Below are 20,198 nucleotides of genomic sequence, written 5' to 3' on the forward strand. Positions count from 1 at the left end.
AGCGAGGCTGCTCTTTCTGTTCTTCCTTTTCTGCTCCCCTCTCCCAGGTTGTGTTAGATCCTGTCCAAATACCGAATATGAATTGATAGTGCGTTCCCAGGTAACAAATTACATCTGTCTCTGAAAATGAGTCAACGTAATCATGACAAATTAATGAAATAAAGGGGAAATACATTGCTGCAGTCCTGGGGAGCATGAGTCAATACGCTTTATGTAATTATTTAATAAAACATCTCTTCTAGTGCACTGAACCAGCCTAAGATACTGAATCAGCCCTATTTATGCAGGAGTAAATAAACTTCCAGTAAGAGCTGGTGACCAGAAGTATGCAATTATGCATTTCCAGAAATAGCCATTAAACCAGTCTGCTTAAATTTTAATCGGACTTCTCTGTATGAAACAGTCTTGATAAGAGGGAGCAGGGGAAAAGAAGGATTTTTATGGAAGGCCATTCAGATCATCTCATGCTCCAGTTTTTTAACTTCTTGCGCATGGAATCACAAATCTAAACGTCCACAGTCCCAAATCCTGCATGCTGGCTTAATTCTGGTTCCTGGGAGCCATCGCAGTACCAGCACAGAAATACTACATCGATACCAAAGCTGTCGTAAGAAGAGGATGATGTGGAAGTTAGTTAGTGAGGCATTTGAGTTTAGTTAAGCTTTGTCTAGTCCGTGTGAGAAATGTCAGAGGACTGATTATCAGCGCGTGAATTCTTATGTATGAAAGTAAAGTCCTAGGCAATGTCCTGTTACACTGGAAAAACCAGAAGTTGCCAGGTGCTTCCAGTGGTTTTTGGCCTTCTTTACTTATCTTCCTGGTATGTCTGAGATAAGTAGTGCAAACTGGTTTATATCTGAGACACGAGAGGATGTGTGTTGCCCAGGATCATAAGTAACTGGTTTGTGACTCCAGATGCTGGCGTGAATTCAGTAGGTGCCTGGTTGTGTTCTGCTCAACGTTAGATTTGTGTGGTTTAATGATCAGTGACTGCCACGTTTGTTTTTCAGTCAGCCTAAAATAGCATCAGGATCCTGAGGGGTGGTCTGCTTGCACAACTGGATGTGCAGTAAGCAGCCTGTCATTTGAAGGCTTTACAAATGTACTTGTAGACCTGAAGGTGGTGCTGAGAAATGTTAGCGAATGAAGACAAGAGCGCATATGTCCGTCCCTGAGAAGAGCCACTGACCTTTGCATGTGTCGGTCTCTCGGGTGTTAATCTGGTGACCATCTATTTGTTATGGATCCCCTCGTGTCTTTGGAATTCACACTTACGAATGCTGTAGCTTTAAATCAGCTTCTAATGGTCGCTGTGCTTTTGTCCTTCCAGGGCATCAGTAGCCTCTTCAGTTCACTTAAAGTGGTCCGGCTGCTTCGGCTGGGTCGTGTGGCTCGGAAGTTGGACCACTACATCGAATACGGCGCAGCGGTCCTGGTCCTGTTGGTGTGTGTGTTTGGTCTCGCAGCACACTGGTTGGCCTGCATTTGGTACAGCATAGGAGACTATGAAGTTATCGATGAGGATACAAACACGATCCGAACTGAGAGCTGGCTCTATCAGCTGGGGATGTCAATAGGAACACCGTACCGCTTTAACACGTCGGGCTTTGGGAAATGGGAAGGTGGGCCAAGCAAGGATTCAGTCTACATCTCCTCGTTGTATTTTACCATGACCAGCCTCACCAGTGTTGGATTTGGGAACATCGCTCCGACTACAGATGGGGAGAAGATCTTTGCTGTTGCCATGATGATGATTGGCTGTAAGTATTTGAGATTCTGTCCCTCACACACAGTGTCAGCTAGCTGTGTGTCTTGAATACTGATATCATAAGAACATCTGGAATCATGTCAAACGTTATTATGCAGCTTAAAGTGGTTTTGGTGGCAATATAGGTATTTCTTATTGGTTAGGTTGAAAATTGCAGGTCGGAGTATTGCTGTGACTAGCAAAAATTCAGTCGTCTTTGAAGCAATTTTCTGTCAATATCCTTTCCATACTCTCTTGTAAGTAAACTGTAAAACGTGGAAAGCCTGAAGTGTTACAAATGAATGGCCCATGGTGGGCACAGACAACCTTTGTGCCTCCATTTGGTAGGTGGCAAAATCTCTGTGTGTCTGAGAGCTATATGTGTTGGACAAGTGACTTGGTGAGTGAGAAGAGGTCCAGGAGCACATTGGAAGGGAGGGACAACAGCAGTGCTCTAGAGGCCAGAAACTCCACTGTGGGCTGAGCATGCAGCCAGATGTGCTGAGGCAACCGGGGTGATACTGGCCTCGGGCACCTCTGGCTCGCATTTCCTTGTCACAAGGGATTCATATTGCCAAGCTGTGCAGCTTTTGTCACTTCAGAGGAGTATCTGCACTCAAAGTGCCTTGAGAGCTACTTGGAATGGAGAGCCATATGGTGGCCAACGTTCATGTTTTTCTAGGTAAGGTGGAATTTGAACCAAAAGGAGGGAAAAAAAGTCTAATTGTGTGTGGAAGAGCATACAATCCTATGGAGAAGGAGGGAAGCTTCTGTATGGCAGTATTACATCCAGAGGAGAAAAAAATCAGTCCTTGCAAAGCATAAAATTAAAACCAAATCTATAATGAAAGTCAATTAGCAGCACAGTGCCTGTTATGATAGAAAAGCGAAGCTCTGATTCCAGTGTGTCATTTTACAGCAGCACTGGAATTGCATACTGGGAGCGCATGTGCAGTGTTAAGCAGGCTGAAGGTTAGTGAGGAGTATAAAGAAGCATTCCTGATCGCTCAGGGATTGGGATATTTCAGCTATAAAAGTTGTTGATTTTGTTGTTCTAGCTTTTTCCCTTGCTAACAGTCCCATCATCCTAATAAAACGCCATGTAGCAGAAGGGAAATTCATATAAAAGTTGGAGCAAATGCTGTGGTTTTCTCCTGAGAAGGTACATTAGACAGTGAGGCGCAAAACAGGCTTCCAAATGTATTTCCTGGTGAAGGTGCCCGTTTAATAGGAAGTATCCTGACCTTTGGCTATCCTGATCACTGGGTTATGCTGATGATAGTAGCTAGACAAGCATAGCTGGTATTATTCAGTGCCTGCTCCAAACTCTTCCACAAGGGAAAATGTGGTGGAAAGGAGAGGAATTTGTATAAGATGAATGTTGATAGATACCTGCTCTGAATTCTGAAATGGGCTTTCATTTCAGCCAGTTGTAAAAAGCAGTGTTCTGGCGATTTCAAAGCTCATGACTGCAGTCACGTTTGAGGGCAACGGTTGTGTTTGGACTTGGGAAGCCTTACATTTCTAAGCCTATAGGTGGCTGTGTATCTGAGCACCTTCATCCTGTGATCAGCTGCTTGGGAACCATTAGGGCTGTTCACAATACGTGTTTGCTGGAATGGTGACTACGCAGTCCGCTATTAAGAGTTTACCTCTCTGGGTTTTGTAGGGTCTTGATTGCTTTTGATGTACTGAAGCTTTGAGCTGTGGTCATTCTTCAGCATTTCGTTTCGTTTGCAGCTATTTAGAGCTCAATTATTGAGAGACATTCTTCCACCATAAGATTTTATGTTGAAACAATGCTATTTTGCCTGTAGAATAAGGCCTCGGACATCGATCTGAGCTTGGACTAAAGCTGTCTTAGAAGAATTTTGTGGGCTCTGTTGGAACCTGGAAGGTTTTCTGGCTAAAGCTTTTTGTTCTGAGTGCCAGAAAAATCCATATTAGTCCCTGGACAAGTAACATGCTTGTCACGAGCTGAGGTACTCGCTTATAACAGAGTTGGTGGCTACATGTCCCTGTTCTGGTCCTCATTTTGCAGACGTCAGATGACCGCATAGATCTGTGCATGGCATTGACAGGGGCTGTGAATTGCCAAAGCATCAGAAATAAGTAACTACGGCGCAGTTCTGCCATGTGTTACTGCCCACTATCGGGTGAAAAGGGAATGTCATTTGTTGTTTATCCTTTGCCATTAACACTGCATTTGTTTTAGTTCCTACCTCGTGATGCATTCTGAAAAGCTGCTGCTGTTTTTCAGTAGCACAGGGAATGCCTTTTTCTTTCCATGAAGGACGTAGACAGTGCCTAAGTTTGACTGCCTAAAACTCCTGTTGAAGATAGGTGGGGTTTGCCAGGTCCAGCCTCAAACACATCACTCCATTAACTTCTTCCCTGGTAGAGGAGAAGTCTTGAAGAACTGTGTGGATTTATCTTGGTTTTGAGGTGGCTAAGTACAGGCTGGACAAAGCTAGACTCTATGCTTAAACGTACAGTCATGTGTGTATATTTAAATAGTCCAGTGAAATAAGGGAAGTAATCCGTCCATTTTCTGTATGGAATGGAGACAGCGCTGTCTCTTTGCCTTGGAGGATGTCACTGGGTTTGTTTATTTGAGTAAAGGCAATATGTTAACAAGATTGGGTTTGAGATGCTAATCCTGTCGTGATAGGGACAGTGTGGAACAGGCACATTCGTATGTCAAAGGGATTTCAGCAGAATTTTACTTCAAATAGGCTGGAAATTTTTAATAGGAGGGTAATTTTTCCCCCCCTTGGGCTAATTTACCTCCTGTGGATAAACAGTAAAACTTCCATTAGCCTGATGGGGACAGATGCAGATGAGCAGAGAGAAAACTGTAACATTTCCATCTCTTTCTGTGTTCTAGCTTCTGCTCGCTTTGAATAGCACTAAGTGCTGTGTCAGAGAGCTGGTGGCTACTTAAACATCGCTGTGGCCAGTGAGGCTCACAGTCACAACGTGATGAGCAAGGTCAACTTTGAAATATCGGTCTTCTCTTTGTTTGCAGAAGAAGCTGAATTATCTTGAAGTGGAGATCATCCTGGTTCATGAAGACCTTAAACAGTCTCAGAGCTTATAGGCAGTCTGGTTTGGGTTGGAAAGGACCTCAAAGCTCATCCAGTTCCAACCCCTGCCATGGCCAGGGACCCCTTCCACTGGAGCAGCTTGCTCCAAGCCCCTGTGTCCAACCTGGCCTTGAACACTGCCAGGGATGGGGCAGCCACAGCTTCTCTGGGCACCCTCACAGGGAAGAGCTTCTGCCTTACATGTAATCACAGTCTATCACGTATCATAATTATATATCATTACCATAAATAACAACAGCTGACTTCTTGAAATGCATACATTTAGATACAAACTATGTTGTCAGGAAAATGCAGAATTTATGCTTAAAAGAAGAAAAAGGGAGCCTATGGTTTGGTTTTTTTTCCTCCACGTTTGATATTTCAGAATGACTTTTAATAGAATTGATTTGCTTGTGCCAAGTTGTATCTCTGGGGAAGGCTGGACATGGTGTGTGGTGCTCCCCTTGAGGAGCACTGCCAGGTGGTGAAGGGCTTTCTGGTCCTTGTTTCTAGCCAACTTACTGTTTAGTTGTATCTAGGTTTACTTGGTTTACTCATTGAGCATCTTGAGTTGTTGCTCAGGAGGAAAGTCCCGAGTAGCAACAGTGCCTTTATTCTTTGACCCTGGAGAGTTGTCTGTGGAGCCTCTCTGTTTCAGGAGAGGAGTTACTGTGCAAACAGATGGTTTTTAAGACATTTGTTGCTGTCTTCTCCACTGCCAAACTGAAAGGCGTGTGGCACGGTCAGCACAGGACTGTGGTGACATCCGAACAGGATCCTTGTGTCAGAAGGCTCAGAATATCGCAGATGTTTGAAAGCATAAGCAGTTCCTAGCTGGTGTCCTTCGGTGTGTGTTTAATGTGCTTACAGGCAGAGAGATGGCGTTCATACTCTGTAATTATGTTCCAACTTCTCTAAGACAAGATTTGGCTTTCTCTGCTGCTCAGCCACTGATGCATCCCCTTCTGCTCCCCGCTTGCTCCCTGCTTACTCCCTCTGTAAAGCTGATCCCGTAGCAGAAACACATTCATGTTACATTACCTCTTTGTAGACCCATTGACCACTGGTAGTAGTACTTTGCCATAATGCCAGATAGCAGTTTAAAAAAAGTAGGTAAGATTGCTTCCTTTTTAAGTATATAAAGTAATAAATCCGGGTAACTCTGAATTACAAATGTAGAGATACGTTAGCGAAGGTACCCTGGGCCAGGAGGAATTCTGACTGAGTGCAAATGTTGGCCTAGTAAGAAGTGGAAGGTGTGTGAGCTTGTAGAAGAGAGGGTGGGCATGTCCTGATAGCAGCGTGTAGACACTGGGAGGGCTCGATGGAGGTGGATATTGGGTGTTCAGCCTGGGGTTGGTGGGGTTTACAGGATTTGTGAAGGACTGCAATACTGACCTTATCGCTCTAGGGATGTGTGGTCCAGGGGTCAGCTCCAAGGGAACACGCGTTGTTGAAAAATGCTTTTGATTCTTGACCTCAAATGATGTACATCTGTTTGGAAGCAATGAATGATCCAAAAAGAGAGATGAAGTATCCAGGGGTTGCTCATACGGATTTCTGTTCTGTGGAGGCTTGATGCTATTGCTAAGATATGCAATTCATATTACTGCGTAGCTGTTTTTCCTGAACATATGGTAAATTATAGTTTTGTAAAGCAAACTGTCTTCACATCTGTCAATGAACTGACTTGCATGGTTTTGCCTCACTTTTATGTATTGAGTGTACGTGTATGTAGAGAGAGATGGATGAGTGCTCCTACTGGAAGTAAAGGCAATTAAATCCTCAGCTTCATTTTAAATGAGTCAAAACATATTTGCTTGTCCCTTTTCACAGATGGCCACAAAATTGCTAATTAGTAGGGAGTATGTCTACAGGAGGATCTTTGAGAGAGGCTGATGTTACAGAAAACCAGGTTGGAAACCGCTGTCTGGGGCTGTGGAAAGACTTGAGGGGAGACAAAAAGCCATGTGAGTTTTCAGTTCCTTCCCTGGGGAAACGTGTGCCTGAAAGTAACAGTTCTCCTATATTTTGTTCAGTGAAGCTGTCACGTTGGGTTGCGTGGTGTTTGGGTTTCCTAAGCAATAGCAGAGGCCTTTCATTTGCAGTTTTCCTATCGGGGCACTGTGTCAGCAATCCCCCCGTGATGCAGGTGGAGTAGGGATGAACAGTTCTAAAAATGCGGTGTATTTTCTACTTCTAACATACCCTAATGCTGATGGACACGTGTCTGTCTGGATTTTGAGCAGCTGAGCAAATTCTGTTGTTTCTGGAGCCTTTTCAGAGAATCATAGAATCAGCTAGGTTGGAAAAGACCTTTAAGATCATCAGGTGCAACCGATCTTTTGTTGGTGTTCTCAGTGACACCGAAAGACCCTGTTCATGTTAAATTCTGCTTGTTAGGTAGGAATTTCCTGGAACTATAGGGCTTGGCTCATCCAAAGTATGCAGTTTGCTGAGGAAGACACACATGTCTGAATGCCAAACTAAATCCTAAGTTCCCCTGAACACTGTAACCGGACCACGCAGTGAGAGCGATCATGGAAATGGAGCAAAAGTAGGAGTTAAAAGGTCAGGCTCTTGGACAAGCGTGCTCTCATCCTGTAATGAATTGTCAGCCACCAAGTTCATTAATCACAACAGACCAGAGACCAAAGCCTCTCATCTTCACTGATGCTGTGCAACACAAGCACCATGCGGTCCTGCAGCCCTTCAGCTCCTCTGTGATTAAGGTAGACAACGGACCCAAGGAGTGCGGAACGGCTGTCTCAGCATTGTTCAGCTTCGTGAGTAGCTTCTTTCTCATTAGATACAAAACCAGGGATGAGGATAACATTAAGTAAATCTGAAAACACAACGAGGTAATTTTATTTACAGTACTCTTGCTGAAAGGAGCAGAATTCTGCCCTAGTCATGTGGACATCCCTCTGAGCTGTAGGAAAATCTTGGTGGCTGGTATCCTGAGAGACAGGTCAGTGATGCTCCTTCACAGCTCACAGGGAATTAATGTGCTTTGGTGACCCTCAGCAAGGCAGGAGGTATTCAGAGGCACATGTGAACAAGGAGAGACGGGAACTGATGAAAACTAGACTGCTGCTATGAAAAAACCTGAGTAAAATGCAGCTGCGTTGCAGAATTGTATGATGATGTTCCTAAGGCATGGTATTCCCCTCATAATGCAGTTCACCATCGTTAGAGCAGATGGATGTGGCCATGCTGTGTGTGTACTTATCAGATATGTATCTTATGACAAAAGAAACATAGAATCATAGAATGGTTTGGGTTGGAAAGGACGTTAGGATCATCCAGTTCCAGCCCCTGCCACTGGCGGGGACACCTTCCACTAGAGCAGCTTGCTCCAAGCCCCTGTGTCCAACCTGGCCTTGAACACTGCCAGGGATGGGGCAGCCACAGCTTCGCTTCTCTCCTTTTTTACTTTGAACCCATCACCCCTTGTCCTGTCGCTGCAGTCCCTGATGAAGAGTCCCTCTCCAGCATCCTTGTAGCCTCCTTCAGACACTGGAAGCTGCTCTGAGGTCTCCACGCAGCTGGGCTGAACAGCCCCAATGTTCTCAGCCCGTCTTCATATGGGAGGTGCTGCAGCCCCTGAGCATCCTCATGGCTTCCTCTGGACTTGAGATACGTACCCCTAGTACCCCTTTTAGGGGATGGGGGGCAGGGGCATGTTGGAATTGGTTTAGCTGGAAGTTGATGGCCTGAAACTGAGGGTCAGCCGTGTGCCAGGGTTTGCTGAGGGTATCACTCGGGCTAAGCACAAAGACCTACGAGACTTCAAACCCAGAGCAACTTTTCCCCCAGTCATGGTTATTGCGAGTGCAGTGTTGTGATTTGGGGACATGCTGGGAAAGGAAAAAGAAACCTTGCCTTGCTCAGAGTGGTCTCTTGGGTAGTTGTTGTCTGTCACCAACCTTGGCAAGACGACAAAATCTCTTTGTTTAAGTAGGGACAGTCTTGGCACATTATTCCCTCACAGTCTCTGCTGTGCTTTATTACTTCTCACTGGATGCTAGTCGTGGTGTTAGAAGAGCTGGTGTGTTACTGCTGTAATTGTTAAGCACCTGTTTGGGATTCCTTAATGTTACCTTGCTGGGATGCTTTCTCCATTAGAATGAGTCCCCCAAGTGTCGTGGGTATGTTTCTCAGCTGCAGTTTCAGTTTTCCAGTACAGTTTCTAAGTTTCAGTGAAGAGGTAGTGCCAGCAGTTTCCCTGATGGTTCTAATGAGGCTGTCAGGGCAGGATTTGGTCTGGTTATCTCGAAGTGGGAAAATACATCAGGTTTTCTTGGTAAGAAAGAGTAAAGGAAGTTAGACGACCCACCGATGAGCCTGTACTGAGTTCCATCATTGCTATTCAATGCAGACAGGGCATGCTGGAGAGATGTGGTCAGTGCTGACACACATCAGAACACAGCAAGCTCCAAGCCCTCCATTTTAGCTCTTCAATTTGCCTCCTCTTTGGATAAGGACGTTTAGGGCTTGCAGAGTTTTTCAGGGTTGCTTCTATGGGAACATACAGCACTGGTGTCAAAGCCGGCAGAAGGGTGGACTTCATGTGACGTGTGTGTAAATGGGGAGCTCCATCGCCAGGCTAAGATGGACTGGAAGGTTTTGCTCAGGTTCACGCCACCAGTGCTAACGCTATCATAGATCTGCCTGAGCTACCAACCACGGCTGTATGAGGAGTGGCCCGTTCATCTGGGGTTAGTCATTTCCTCACCCAACACACTTCAAAGTGGTATTTATAGAAGAAGGAACATGGGGTTTGTGAACATATTAATATGGTAGGACATTGCTTCCTGGCCTGGTTTGGGGAAATAGGCAAAAATACAGGAACCCCGGGCGAGGTGTTATGTCTTACTATGCAGAAGGCAGCAAAAATGAGTTGTGTTTGACGGCAGAGAAGATGAAAGCTGTGAAGTGTTGATGGTTTGGGTTTTTTGAGCATACGGGGAAGAGTTCACACCAGAGTGATGTTTGAGATAATTGCCTTTTTTCTCTTTGTTGCACAGTGTTTCTAAGTGTTTGCCTTGAATTATTTGGCAGTAATGAGGAGGATAAGGAAAATAACAAGGTACCCCAGCTGTGGGTGACTCTCACCTGATGTCTTTCATGTCACATGCTTATTAGTGCAGAATTCTGCTGCCTTTAGGCTGTTTCTAACGTTTCTTCCTAGAAATAGATTTAAAACACTGAAATATTCTGGCTCTTTTGAACTTTGATCAGCATCTCAACCAGCTTGGTTTGAGTTCTGAAGGAACATCATTAACTCCAGTTAATGCTTGAGGGAGAAGTGCCTGATGCATCCAGGACACGGACTAAGAGGGCAGAGGAGAGTAAAAGGAAGAATGAATATTTCAGGCAGGAGAACTGGGGCTAAAATACACGATGCGAGGTGATTTACCTATGAAAAAAGCTTCAGGCATCTGCCAGAGCCACTGTTTTGCTATGCAGACAGCAAACCCTGCTGGTTCGGTTTATGATTTTATCCTTAAATCACCGGGTCACACAAGTGTAACCTAGAAGATGATTCATCTTATTGGAATGACATTCTGGGTTCCCACCTGTGAAACCGGCAATCGCCTATAGCATGCACAAAGTGTGACACATTTGTCTTTCCTTCTTCACTCCTGGGAGGCCTTTCCTGAAGCAGCAGCAATATTGCTGAATGATGGAAATCCTGGGCAAGGATTTTGTTCTATATGAGAGTAATCTGTATTTCGAAGTCCATTTCTATCCAAGAAAAATCCAGTTAGATAGGCATGGGGGGGAAAGGAAAGCAAAGTAGCGCATCCACTCATGACACATCATGTCACTTGTCATCTAGCATGTGGAACATGACAGAAGAGCTGAAGGCTCTTCTAAGCATCTTTCACTTCTGCATCAGCTTCAAACGTTGTATAGTTATTTTAATATCGGATTGCTACTGGGCTCAGACAGTTCTGCTCTAGGTTACAAAATGTTGGAGTAGAGACAGCTTGCCTTGCTCTAAATATATTAAGTAAGTGGTTTACGGATCATGGTATGTTCCTAACCTCTCAGATGAGCTATCTCATGACATCTTGAAAATGAGTGAGTTGTGCTTGCCCGATTCAGTGAGTTTTAATGCTTTTTGGCTGCCTTTGTATTTTAAAGGAAGATTTCTCCGTTAATAAGAATTACAGGTAATGTCCTAGAGGATGCAGATGCTGCGGTGGGTCATTTGCAGTTTTGTTCTGGGAGATGAGCTCTGAAACAGTCTAGACCTGAACCTGAGTTGCTGTCTGAAGACGTACCTTAAGCAGCGACCTGATGGAGGAAATTCTCATCTCCTGAGAAAATCTGGAATATATGTGAAGATGTCAGTATCCTTCATCCACAGTACAGCAACTGGGTGAAAAGTGCAGAAGGAGGCAAGTAACTTATTAATAGGTGCTGTTGCTTGGAAGGAAAGGAGGAAATTTATTCTTCTAACTGAAGGGTTTCAACAGCCAGTAGGCTCTAAAATCCTAAATGCCTTGTGGTAAGGAATGAACTAGCTGAGGTATAAAGGCCTGACTGCTCTTACGTCAGCATGAATTAGGACTGGGTTTTTCCTCCTTCGCTGAAATCGAAGCAGTAACTGTACCCAATGGTGTGGAAGAAATCCTTCTGGTCAGATAAGAGGCAAACCTTGCCCTCCCATGTCACTCTCTCAGACCAGAAGTGGGTTGTTTGATAAGTGCTGGTGAGTGGGAAGCTTCAGGGTCACGCTTCGGTAGTTCTTCAGTGTTAATGGAAAGGTCTTGAGGGATTTCACTACAAAGTAAGAGGGAGGTGGAGACTGGTGACATCTTCAAGTGGGCAGAGGCCAAATAGAAGGAGAGAAAATTGGACTTAAAGAACTGATTTCTGTCTTTGAACTTGAATGAGGGTTTTGTTTCGTGAGTTATTTTGCAGTAAGATTAAGATTTACTACAGAAGCACGGAAAATAATGACAGGGTTTTTGGGTCATCCTGGTTCATGAAGAGCTTAAACAGTTTCAGAGCTTATAGGCAGTTTGGTTTGGGTGGGAAAGGACCTTAAAGCTCATCCAGCTCCAACCCCTGCCACGGGCAGGGACACCTTCCACTGGAGCAGCTTGCTCCAAGCCCCTGTGTCCAACCTGGCCTTGAGCACTGCCAGGGATGGGGCAGCCACAGCTTCTCTGGGCACCCTGTGCCAGCGCCTCAGCACCCTCACAGGGAATGGTCAGATAATGGTCAGGTCTGCTGTGGCACTTCGTGCGTGTGGTCCTGGACAGAGAATGTCCTTTTTGCATCAGCCACGCAGGTTTGGCAATGATTTGTCTTGGAAATAGCCCAGTATCCACTAGGAATAGTTCATAGAAGCACCCTTAAATCTGATGTGCCCATTCTCCTCTTTCCAGTTCTCTTTCCTATAATGGGCCACCAGTTCCTTCCTCCTACTTTTCTGTCACTTCCTTGCATGAACCCTTCTTTCTGGGCCTGTCACCTGTCAGTGCTCCGAGCTATGCCATCCTACACGAGCAGCTTCATCCCTTCATCCTGATTGATGGGCTGTTTTGGGAGGCTTTTGGTGTGTTTGCACAGAGAGAATCTCGTAAGAAACAAGGACCTGCAAAAAATACTCAGCTTGCCTTGCTTTTAGAGAGGGAAGTTCTATAAGCTGCAATTCCTTCAGCTTCTTACTCTTTAAACGTGTGCTGGACTTTAAGCTTCTCCTTGAGTTTGGTGCATTTAAACAGAGAGGTGAGAAGAAGGCGATTTTGTGTGCTGCAAAGATGCACGTAGGCTTTGATTTCTTGATTCACTTTTGTTTGGAATATTTTTCATTCTGTTTATTCTTCCTTAGTGAAAGCCTTTCCTCACCTGATGGAAAAAATCGTTAAGATCAATGTTATCAGCAACTAACGGTGCCCAAACGAAAATTGCCAAGACCTGTCTTTCTCACACCCCTTACAAATAAGTTGACTGCAGGTTAATAATGAAGTAACAGCTACAGAATGTGGGAGGGGGAAATGAGCATTTTTCCGTGAGGGAGCCTTATTCCACATAAAGTTAGCAACCTCCTGTGAACACCGTGGAGGAACTGCCAAATAGGCAAGTTACTCTGAGCAAACCGCTGTGTCGTGGACGTGCCCCACTGACTGTGAGCTGCTAAGAGGAGAGGAAGACCTAACCGCGTGGCACCTTTGGGCTATTGCGCTGTTCTGATCTGCTCATGCAGAGAGAATGCCTAACGCTGCTCTGAACCTTCATCTATATAATGGTACACCTCAGTGACAGGAAGCTGTGTGAGAAGTTGTGTGGAAGAGGCATTGGGATCCAGTTGCTAGTGCGCTGTAGCGTAGCCCAGGGGGGCTTGGTCCCACACCCAGCTGAGGTGTTGACTTTGTGGTGTTACCTTCCATAACCTATTTTCCTTTCTTTGTCCTTCTTGTGCGTTAGACGTTGTGCAAGGAGGCAGGGACGGACCTGTCTCTCAAAGGGGCATCAGTCTTACGTTGAGCTTCAAGTCCTGCTCAACTGCAAATAGGTGATATTACAGATACCCACTGTAATGGCATCTGGTCTACCCGCTGATCATGATCTCCAAGTTCTTGACTAGCTCCTGAACCATCCCCAGGCCGAGCTCCATGCATCCAGCTGCTGCCTCAAATAAAGGGCAAGTCCCCTTCCGTGCTCTCTCAGCCTCCTTGAAGGGCTGTGTCCATCCATTGCAGGGCTCTGGTCTTGTGAACCACCCTACTGTGTCTCCATGATCCCAATGAGGTTACCTCCCTGTAACTGTACACGGCGTTTCTAACTCTGTTTGTTCCCCGTGCTGCCTGCATTGGTGTCGGTGTTTCTGAGAGGCAATCCCCAGTACAGGCTGGGAATGGCACTGGGATATGCTGTCTGACCATGAGGGAAGCTTTCTGGAAAAAGAGGGGATGGAGAGAGGAAGGTGGGTCAGAATTTGTTCTTTTTTCCCCACTGGTGTAAGAGAAGGCAGCACCCTCCTTGGTGAAAACTGCAGCAGACAAATCAATCAAAGCTTCTCCACTTACGTTTAGAAGTATGGGAACAGCAGTACCTTCGAGGCAGAGATTTGTGTGACACTCCCAAGCATCTTCCGGGGTATGACTTGGAGCTGCCAAGTGGATGGATACTTCTGTTTGCCAACGATGGCACCAGAAGGTTGTCCTTTCAGGGCAGCTGCCAGTCTGCTTTTTGGGCTCCTGCCGGTGTGTTAGTGAATGCTCTGTCAGGTGTGAGATGGAAGCATGTAGTTCCTGAGCTCTCCTGGCTGCTGGGCTGTGTGGGTGGACAAAAGGGGGAGCAGGCGCAGAGAGAGGGAAATAGAACCTGAAGCTGAACCCAAGCTTTCTTCCTTTCCCTTTGCAAACTCCTGAACTTTTTTGACTGCTTCCCAAAATAAACCGAATCTTACCCAGTGTTTTTTTTAGATGTTTTTTTCCTTGTTACAGTTACAGACCTGTAGTCCAACAGAGGAGCAGGATTACTCTCCTTCAGTCTTTGTGGCTGAAAAAGCATGGTTTGAAGAATGATGCTTTGAAGCAGATGAAGACTTGAAAAGGGAGTTTGAGATATTTATGTGAGCAGTAGTGCATGCTGAGTTACGAGGCAGGTATGACCGGTTGACTGTACTGATTTTATCAGGTTTGATTACTGTACTGAACAAAGTGCATGAGATTCTGATCATCATTATGCCAGTATAAAGGATATCTCTCTTCACGAGGGTGTAGTTCAGATCCAGAATTGAGTTCTCTTATTCATATGCAGACTTTAATAATACACAAGACTGTAAGGAAAAGACTATTGTTTTATGGGACTATTGTGATCTATCCTTGGGCAGTCAGACAGAAGAAAATGCTCTGAGTCATTACCAGTTTGGGTTGAAATGGAAACTGTGATGCAGCAGGCAACTACAGCAGAAGGGTATGAATGGTTCAGTACATGGAGTACTGGTGATTGCAAAGGTTCACAGTACAGTGAAATGGGCTCCTCAGTAGTTCAGTGGCCAGTGAAATAACTGGGGCAGATAAGACATTCAGAAAAGCAGGGAAGATAAGAAGCTCGAGGGCAACCACACTTCTCAAGCTGTTTGCCTTCACTCTGCTGTGAGGCTTGTCTTCTCCTCATGCATTATGGGGGAACCTCTGGTAGAGCTGGTCAGGGACAGAAGTAACTTCCCAGGCTTGCACACTATGCACAAACATGCATAAATTGTTGTTGATTACATAAATACTGTCCTCATAATAGTAGTTACGCGTTTTCCTCCCTAAAGCTCTTCTGTAAGCCGCATCATGGCTGCGGTCTCTCTTCAGCAGAGATTTAATGTGAGGTGATGGCAGAAGTGGAGAGCAGTGGGGAAGGAAACTGGGAAAGCGTTTGGCAGCTGCCCATGGAAAAGAAATGCTGTTTCCTGCAAGCTTTTGATGTCGGATATTGCCAGGTATCCCATACAACAGGCAGACATAGTGCACTGTCCCGGTAGGGCTTGGGGCCAGGGTCTGTAGGCTTTAAGGTAACACTGGAGATGGCTGAAGAGTTTGAGTAATTTTAGGTGAATGGGCAGTGAAAGAAGCTGCTTCCTAGAAGGAGGCAGTAGGGGCAGAGAAAAAGAAAGACCTTGAATCTGAGTCTGCTGTGTTTGCGCATGTGTGTGTGTGCTGCTAGCGCTGCTTTCCTCCTGTCCTGATCTTATACTGCCAGAGTACTGCTTTATTCTTTGAAGAGGAGAGCATCTGGATTCGTCCCATGCAGTGATGCACACAGTGGTTGATATGCAGTAATACTTGCCCGAGGCTGCACAGCCAAATTCCCCACTGGTTGCTAACGGGAAGGTTTTGCCCCTCAGGAGCTGCACTGGAGTACTCCTCTTTTAACAGCTGTGGAGGACCTTACCATGGGTTGCCACTTGCCTTTAGGACCTATAAAGCAGGGCTGCTTTCTCAAAAGGCCTGCTTTTTGAAACGCCCATTAATTGCAGGTCATTTTAAATGCAACGGGATGCTTCTCATTGTTCAACAGGCTGCAGATCCCTCTGAAATAAAAAAATAAAGAGCGCTTGCTGTAATTATAACTGAGAAACAGCAAGTTTCCTCCTGGCTCTCCTCCAGCCCATGTCCAGGGTGGGTAGGAAAGCAAGCTGCTCTTCTGAGCCCCAGTGCTGACTGCTCAGGTCCTCTAGGAGAGGGGTGGCAGCATGTAGATGTGCCAGCTGAAGGAAACGGTCAGTCCACGATCCACAGAGCTGGTTACCGGGAGGATCAGATTTTACTTCCTGACAGGTTTCTCCTCCACTGACTCCCGCTGTGCTCTTCCTGAAGTGTTCTGGGAGGAGTTTCAAAGGCTTTGACCCCGCAGGAGCTGCCAGTGTTCTGAGGGCTTGTGTAGTAAGGGAAGGCAAAAAACATCCTCCATGGAAGGGTTGGATTCTTTGGAGGTTGGCTCAGAACCTCTGCTTGTAAATGCACTTACTCTTCCCTCATACGATACGGGGGCAGATTTTCCAGTTGTGTCCACCATGAATGTTCAAACAAGAAGTTGCCTATTGGCAGAATTGGAGACTATTTTGTGTGCTGTCACACCATTTCTCTGTTAACCCTTGGCAAATTATTTTGACCAGTATTTTCATGGCTGTTTGATAGCCTGTGTTTTAACGTCTGCTTTTCCCCACTTGGTACACAGCAAACTTGGCTTTGTGTTGCTAGGCCTCCAATGCAAAACAGAGCTACGAGTACTTAGCACCTATAAAAAACTATGAACATGGCCTTAAAGAATGATAACTGTCTATACCGGAACACTTTGACCCTGGACAACAGGAGGTGACAGGCATAAGAGGATGTGATTGTTCAAGTTAACGATGTCAGTGGCGTCTAAGCAGGATATTTAATAGAGAAAACAGAGGCGGGATTGTGGAACTTGAAATGTGAATGAAAAACCTTAGAGAAGTGTAGTAGCATAGCCTAGTTCTGTCAGCTTAAACCCCCTGGTTATTTGTGGAAACAACTGCACTTTCAGTGCTAGTATGAATTTTTCTGGTCCTGCCAGGAAAGAGCTGCAACGTGCAGATACGCAGTCTCTGTAGTGTAAGAGATGCCTGCACCTTCCCGGTATCAGCTGATAAGCTCAGTGCTGGTATCAGCGCAATAACAAACCCATCCTGTTCTTCTGTGTTCCTTGTGTGAGCTCTCTGCTGTTTCTGCGTTGTGTCTTTGTGCAGTGAATGTGCCGGCTGCGCTGTAATTCAGACTGCAGGCTTCCAAAATCACAGTCGGGCAAGCAAACAGAGCGCAAGAACGATGGCAACAACTACAGCTCATGAATGGTTTGGCAGCAGGACCACGGCAGTGATTGTGCCCCTGTTGTCAGAACTGGTGAGGCCAAGCCTCGAATCCTGTGTTCAGCCCTGGCCCCTCACTACAGGAGGGACATTGAGGGGCTGGAGCGGGGCCAGAGAAGGGCACTGGAGCTGGTGCAGGGCCCGGAGCACAAGTGTGATGGGGAAGGGCTGAGGGACCTGGGGGGCTCAGTGTGGAGAAGAGAAGGCTCGGGGGGGACCTGATGGCTCCCTACAAGTGCCTGCCAGGAGGATGGAGCCAGGAGGGGCTGGGCTCTGCTCCCGAGGAACAAGGGATGGGACAAGAGGAAACGGCCTCAAGCTGCACCAGGGCAGGTTTAGATGGAGCTGAGGAACAATTTCTTGATTGAAAGGATTGTGAAGCATTGGAACAGGCTGCCCAGGGCAGTGATTGAGTCACCATCTCTGGAGGTATTGAAAAGACATGTAGGTGTGGTGCCTAGGGACATGGTTTAGTGATGGACTCGTCAGTGTTAGGTTTCTGATTGGATTCAATGGTCTTAAAGGTCTTTTTCAACCTAAATGATTCTGTGATCATAAACCAGCTTGATTGGACCAGTGTCTTCCTATTAGAAAGGGGAAAAAAACTGAATCCCCAAAGAAAGAGCTTTTTTTATTGATAGCTTTCTGCCTTCCACAGGCTGATGATGTGTTTTATGTTATTGCTTGTGTACCGAGTCCTTCCTGCCATTTCTGATTTTACTGCTATTATCTATCTGCTGCCATCATGATGGTATCAGAAACACAATGTAGCAACACCTGTAATTAGGGTTGTCTATACGCGTTCTGTCTGTTTCCCATTTGGCTCGTATTTCTAACTTTCTAAATCTTTCTATTTCCAAGTGGAGATAATCAAGGTCTGCCATTTCTGAGAGCAAGGGTGTTGTTTATCCGTGTAACAAAATGGGATTTTGATCTTCAGAGCCTATATGCAAGAACAGCAGGGCTGGAAGTTGAAATACGACAGCAAGAGAACACTCACAGAGGAGAATTCTTAGAAAAAAAACCCGAGCCTTCTTTCAAGAAACATCCCAACAATGTGAGGACCTTTAATAGCAACCCATTGGAAAATGCTGGCCTTGAAAGACACACAAAATTACGCAGTTACCGAGCTAGCCATATGCATAGTTTGATGTCAGTTGAATTGCTGAATAGACATAAAAATTACATGTGTTGCCTTCTCTGGATGAATCACAAGAGAATTAATCGCTGACCACATCCACAAACTATGGGGAAGCAGCCACTGGGAGAAGCAGCATGTGCTGGGCACCCAGCTGCAGGAGCATCCGCAGACATGGTTCACAGACAGCTCTGTGCTAGACCTCGCCCGAGCTGTGTTGCTATGAGCAGGTTTTTGTTAGCACGTCTGTCAGTGACTCGTTGGTGTGTTTTGGATTGTCTAAAGTTGGGGTTTTTTGCATTATTTTGTTTGCTGAGACCCGTACAAGCATCCTCCTTTGTGCCTTATTCGGGCAGTGCATCCTCCTCTGCAGCCCACTGTGATTCCAGGGAGCGCCGCGTGCTTCCTTTCAGGCACTGATTTTTTAGATATGTGGGACAGGCAATTAGGGAGTTAATTGGTGATGTCTGTGTGTTGCAATTAACCTAATTACGGGTTTGATTACATTAATTAAACTCTTGTCCTAGACATCAGCTGTTTAATCATTTGCCTTGGGGCTCCCCTTTCCTTGGGGCCTTTCTGAAACCTGGTTTGGGTTGGCAGAGGTGAGGAGTGAGTGTGTGATACTGGCACGTGCGTGTCAGCACCAACACTGCAAACACTTTTCCCCCTTAAACTTAAACTTTCTCTTACTAAAGCCCTGTTGTAAAAATGTCATTGATCACTTCTGTACAGCTGTTCTTTGGAAGCTCCTTGAAAGTGTGACTCTCCTCCAGGGTCATGGGAGTTTACCCTACTTTGCCTTTTTGGTACATACGTGTGCTGTGTGCTATGCTTATGGATGCTGTGCTGGATGTGCAGACCCTGAGAGGAAAAGTCTTGCTTGGCTGCTGTAGCATTAATATGTGTATGTTTCCCCCCCAGTACAGTTAGCTGGTTTGCATCACAGTTTGTTTTGGAGAGCCACTGACTTGTAAAGGGAGAGGATTTGGGAGCTGAGCTGCAGTGAGCTGCGGCAGAACCAGCAGTGGCATAGCATGGTAGGAAAGTAAGGGTGCTGTTTCTGAGCTTCATGAGATATTCCTGTCTTTGGTAGCTGTGCTGAAGTGAGCAGTGAATTTTGGTGTGTCTGCTATTTAGAAAGCCTGCAGAGGTCTGGTACAAATCAGTAGGGATGTGGATTTTCAGTGGAAAGCACTTTTAAGGCTTACTTTAAGGTAGAAACGTAGCATCTTTGACTTCTTGTAAGTAGCTTATGGCAGAGACTCACTGATTAATTCCCAAACTCTTCAATTCTGGTTGCTTCTCCTTTTATCTTCTGGATAAATATAATTGATATTGGAGATACTGCAGTGGTGGCTAGTAATTCTCATTGCAGAGAAGTCAGTGCTGGGGTTCAGTATTTGTCAGCGGAGGGGCAGTACTCTTCTTGAAGTACCTACGAGGGAGAGAAGAACTTGGTCAGTGAAGATACTTCTTTCCTTCCCTATTCATCGTGTTGTCTAGTGTTGTCCGTGTGAAAGCTTGAGCCCCTGGACTGATGTTTTAGGCAACAGCAATTCAAACACACTGCGAATGTTGGGCTGTTGAATGAGACCCTGGTGATAGACTGTACCATTTAATGACAAGATGGTTTGTGTTAGTTCTTCTTGAACTGGGTAGCCTTCATCGGGGCTACTTTGGCAGTAACTTAGAGTGATAAGGAGGTGTGGACGTGGGGAGGTGGTTCTAGTTTCGGAAATGAGATCTGTTGCACATGAATCCAGTGCAAAGGATTTCTGCCCGGAAGCTGAACCATCAGATCTAGTAGCTAGGTTCACTCAGCCGAGCACCGGTAAGCAAGCCACACTTGTGTCCCCTCACAGCAATTCATTG

General features: G+C 45.7%; 1 protein-coding gene across 3 annotated transcripts in view; it reads left to right on the forward strand.

The window, feature by feature from the left end:
- The window catches only part of KCNH1 (potassium voltage-gated channel subfamily H member 1), a 176,625-nt gene that overhangs the window by 50,367 nt on the left and 106,060 nt on the right, over positions 1 to 20,198 (forward strand). For all 3 annotated transcript variants that reach the window (XM_057398489.1, XM_057398488.1, XM_057398490.1), the window contains exon 7: positions 1,331 to 1,760. In XM_057398489.1, the coding sequence (XP_057254472.1) occupies positions 1,331 to 1,760 (430 nt within the window). The remainder of the gene's footprint in view (positions 1 to 1,330; positions 1,761 to 20,198) is intronic.

Source organism: Pezoporus wallicus, unplaced genomic scaffold (assembly GCF_028554395.1).
Source record: "Pezoporus wallicus isolate ANWC-B61680 ecotype Strahan unplaced genomic scaffold, APGP_CSIRO_Pwel_v1 contig_11493, whole genome shotgun sequence".
Taxonomy (NCBI): Eukaryota; Metazoa; Chordata; class Aves; order Psittaciformes; family Psittacidae; genus Pezoporus; species Pezoporus wallicus.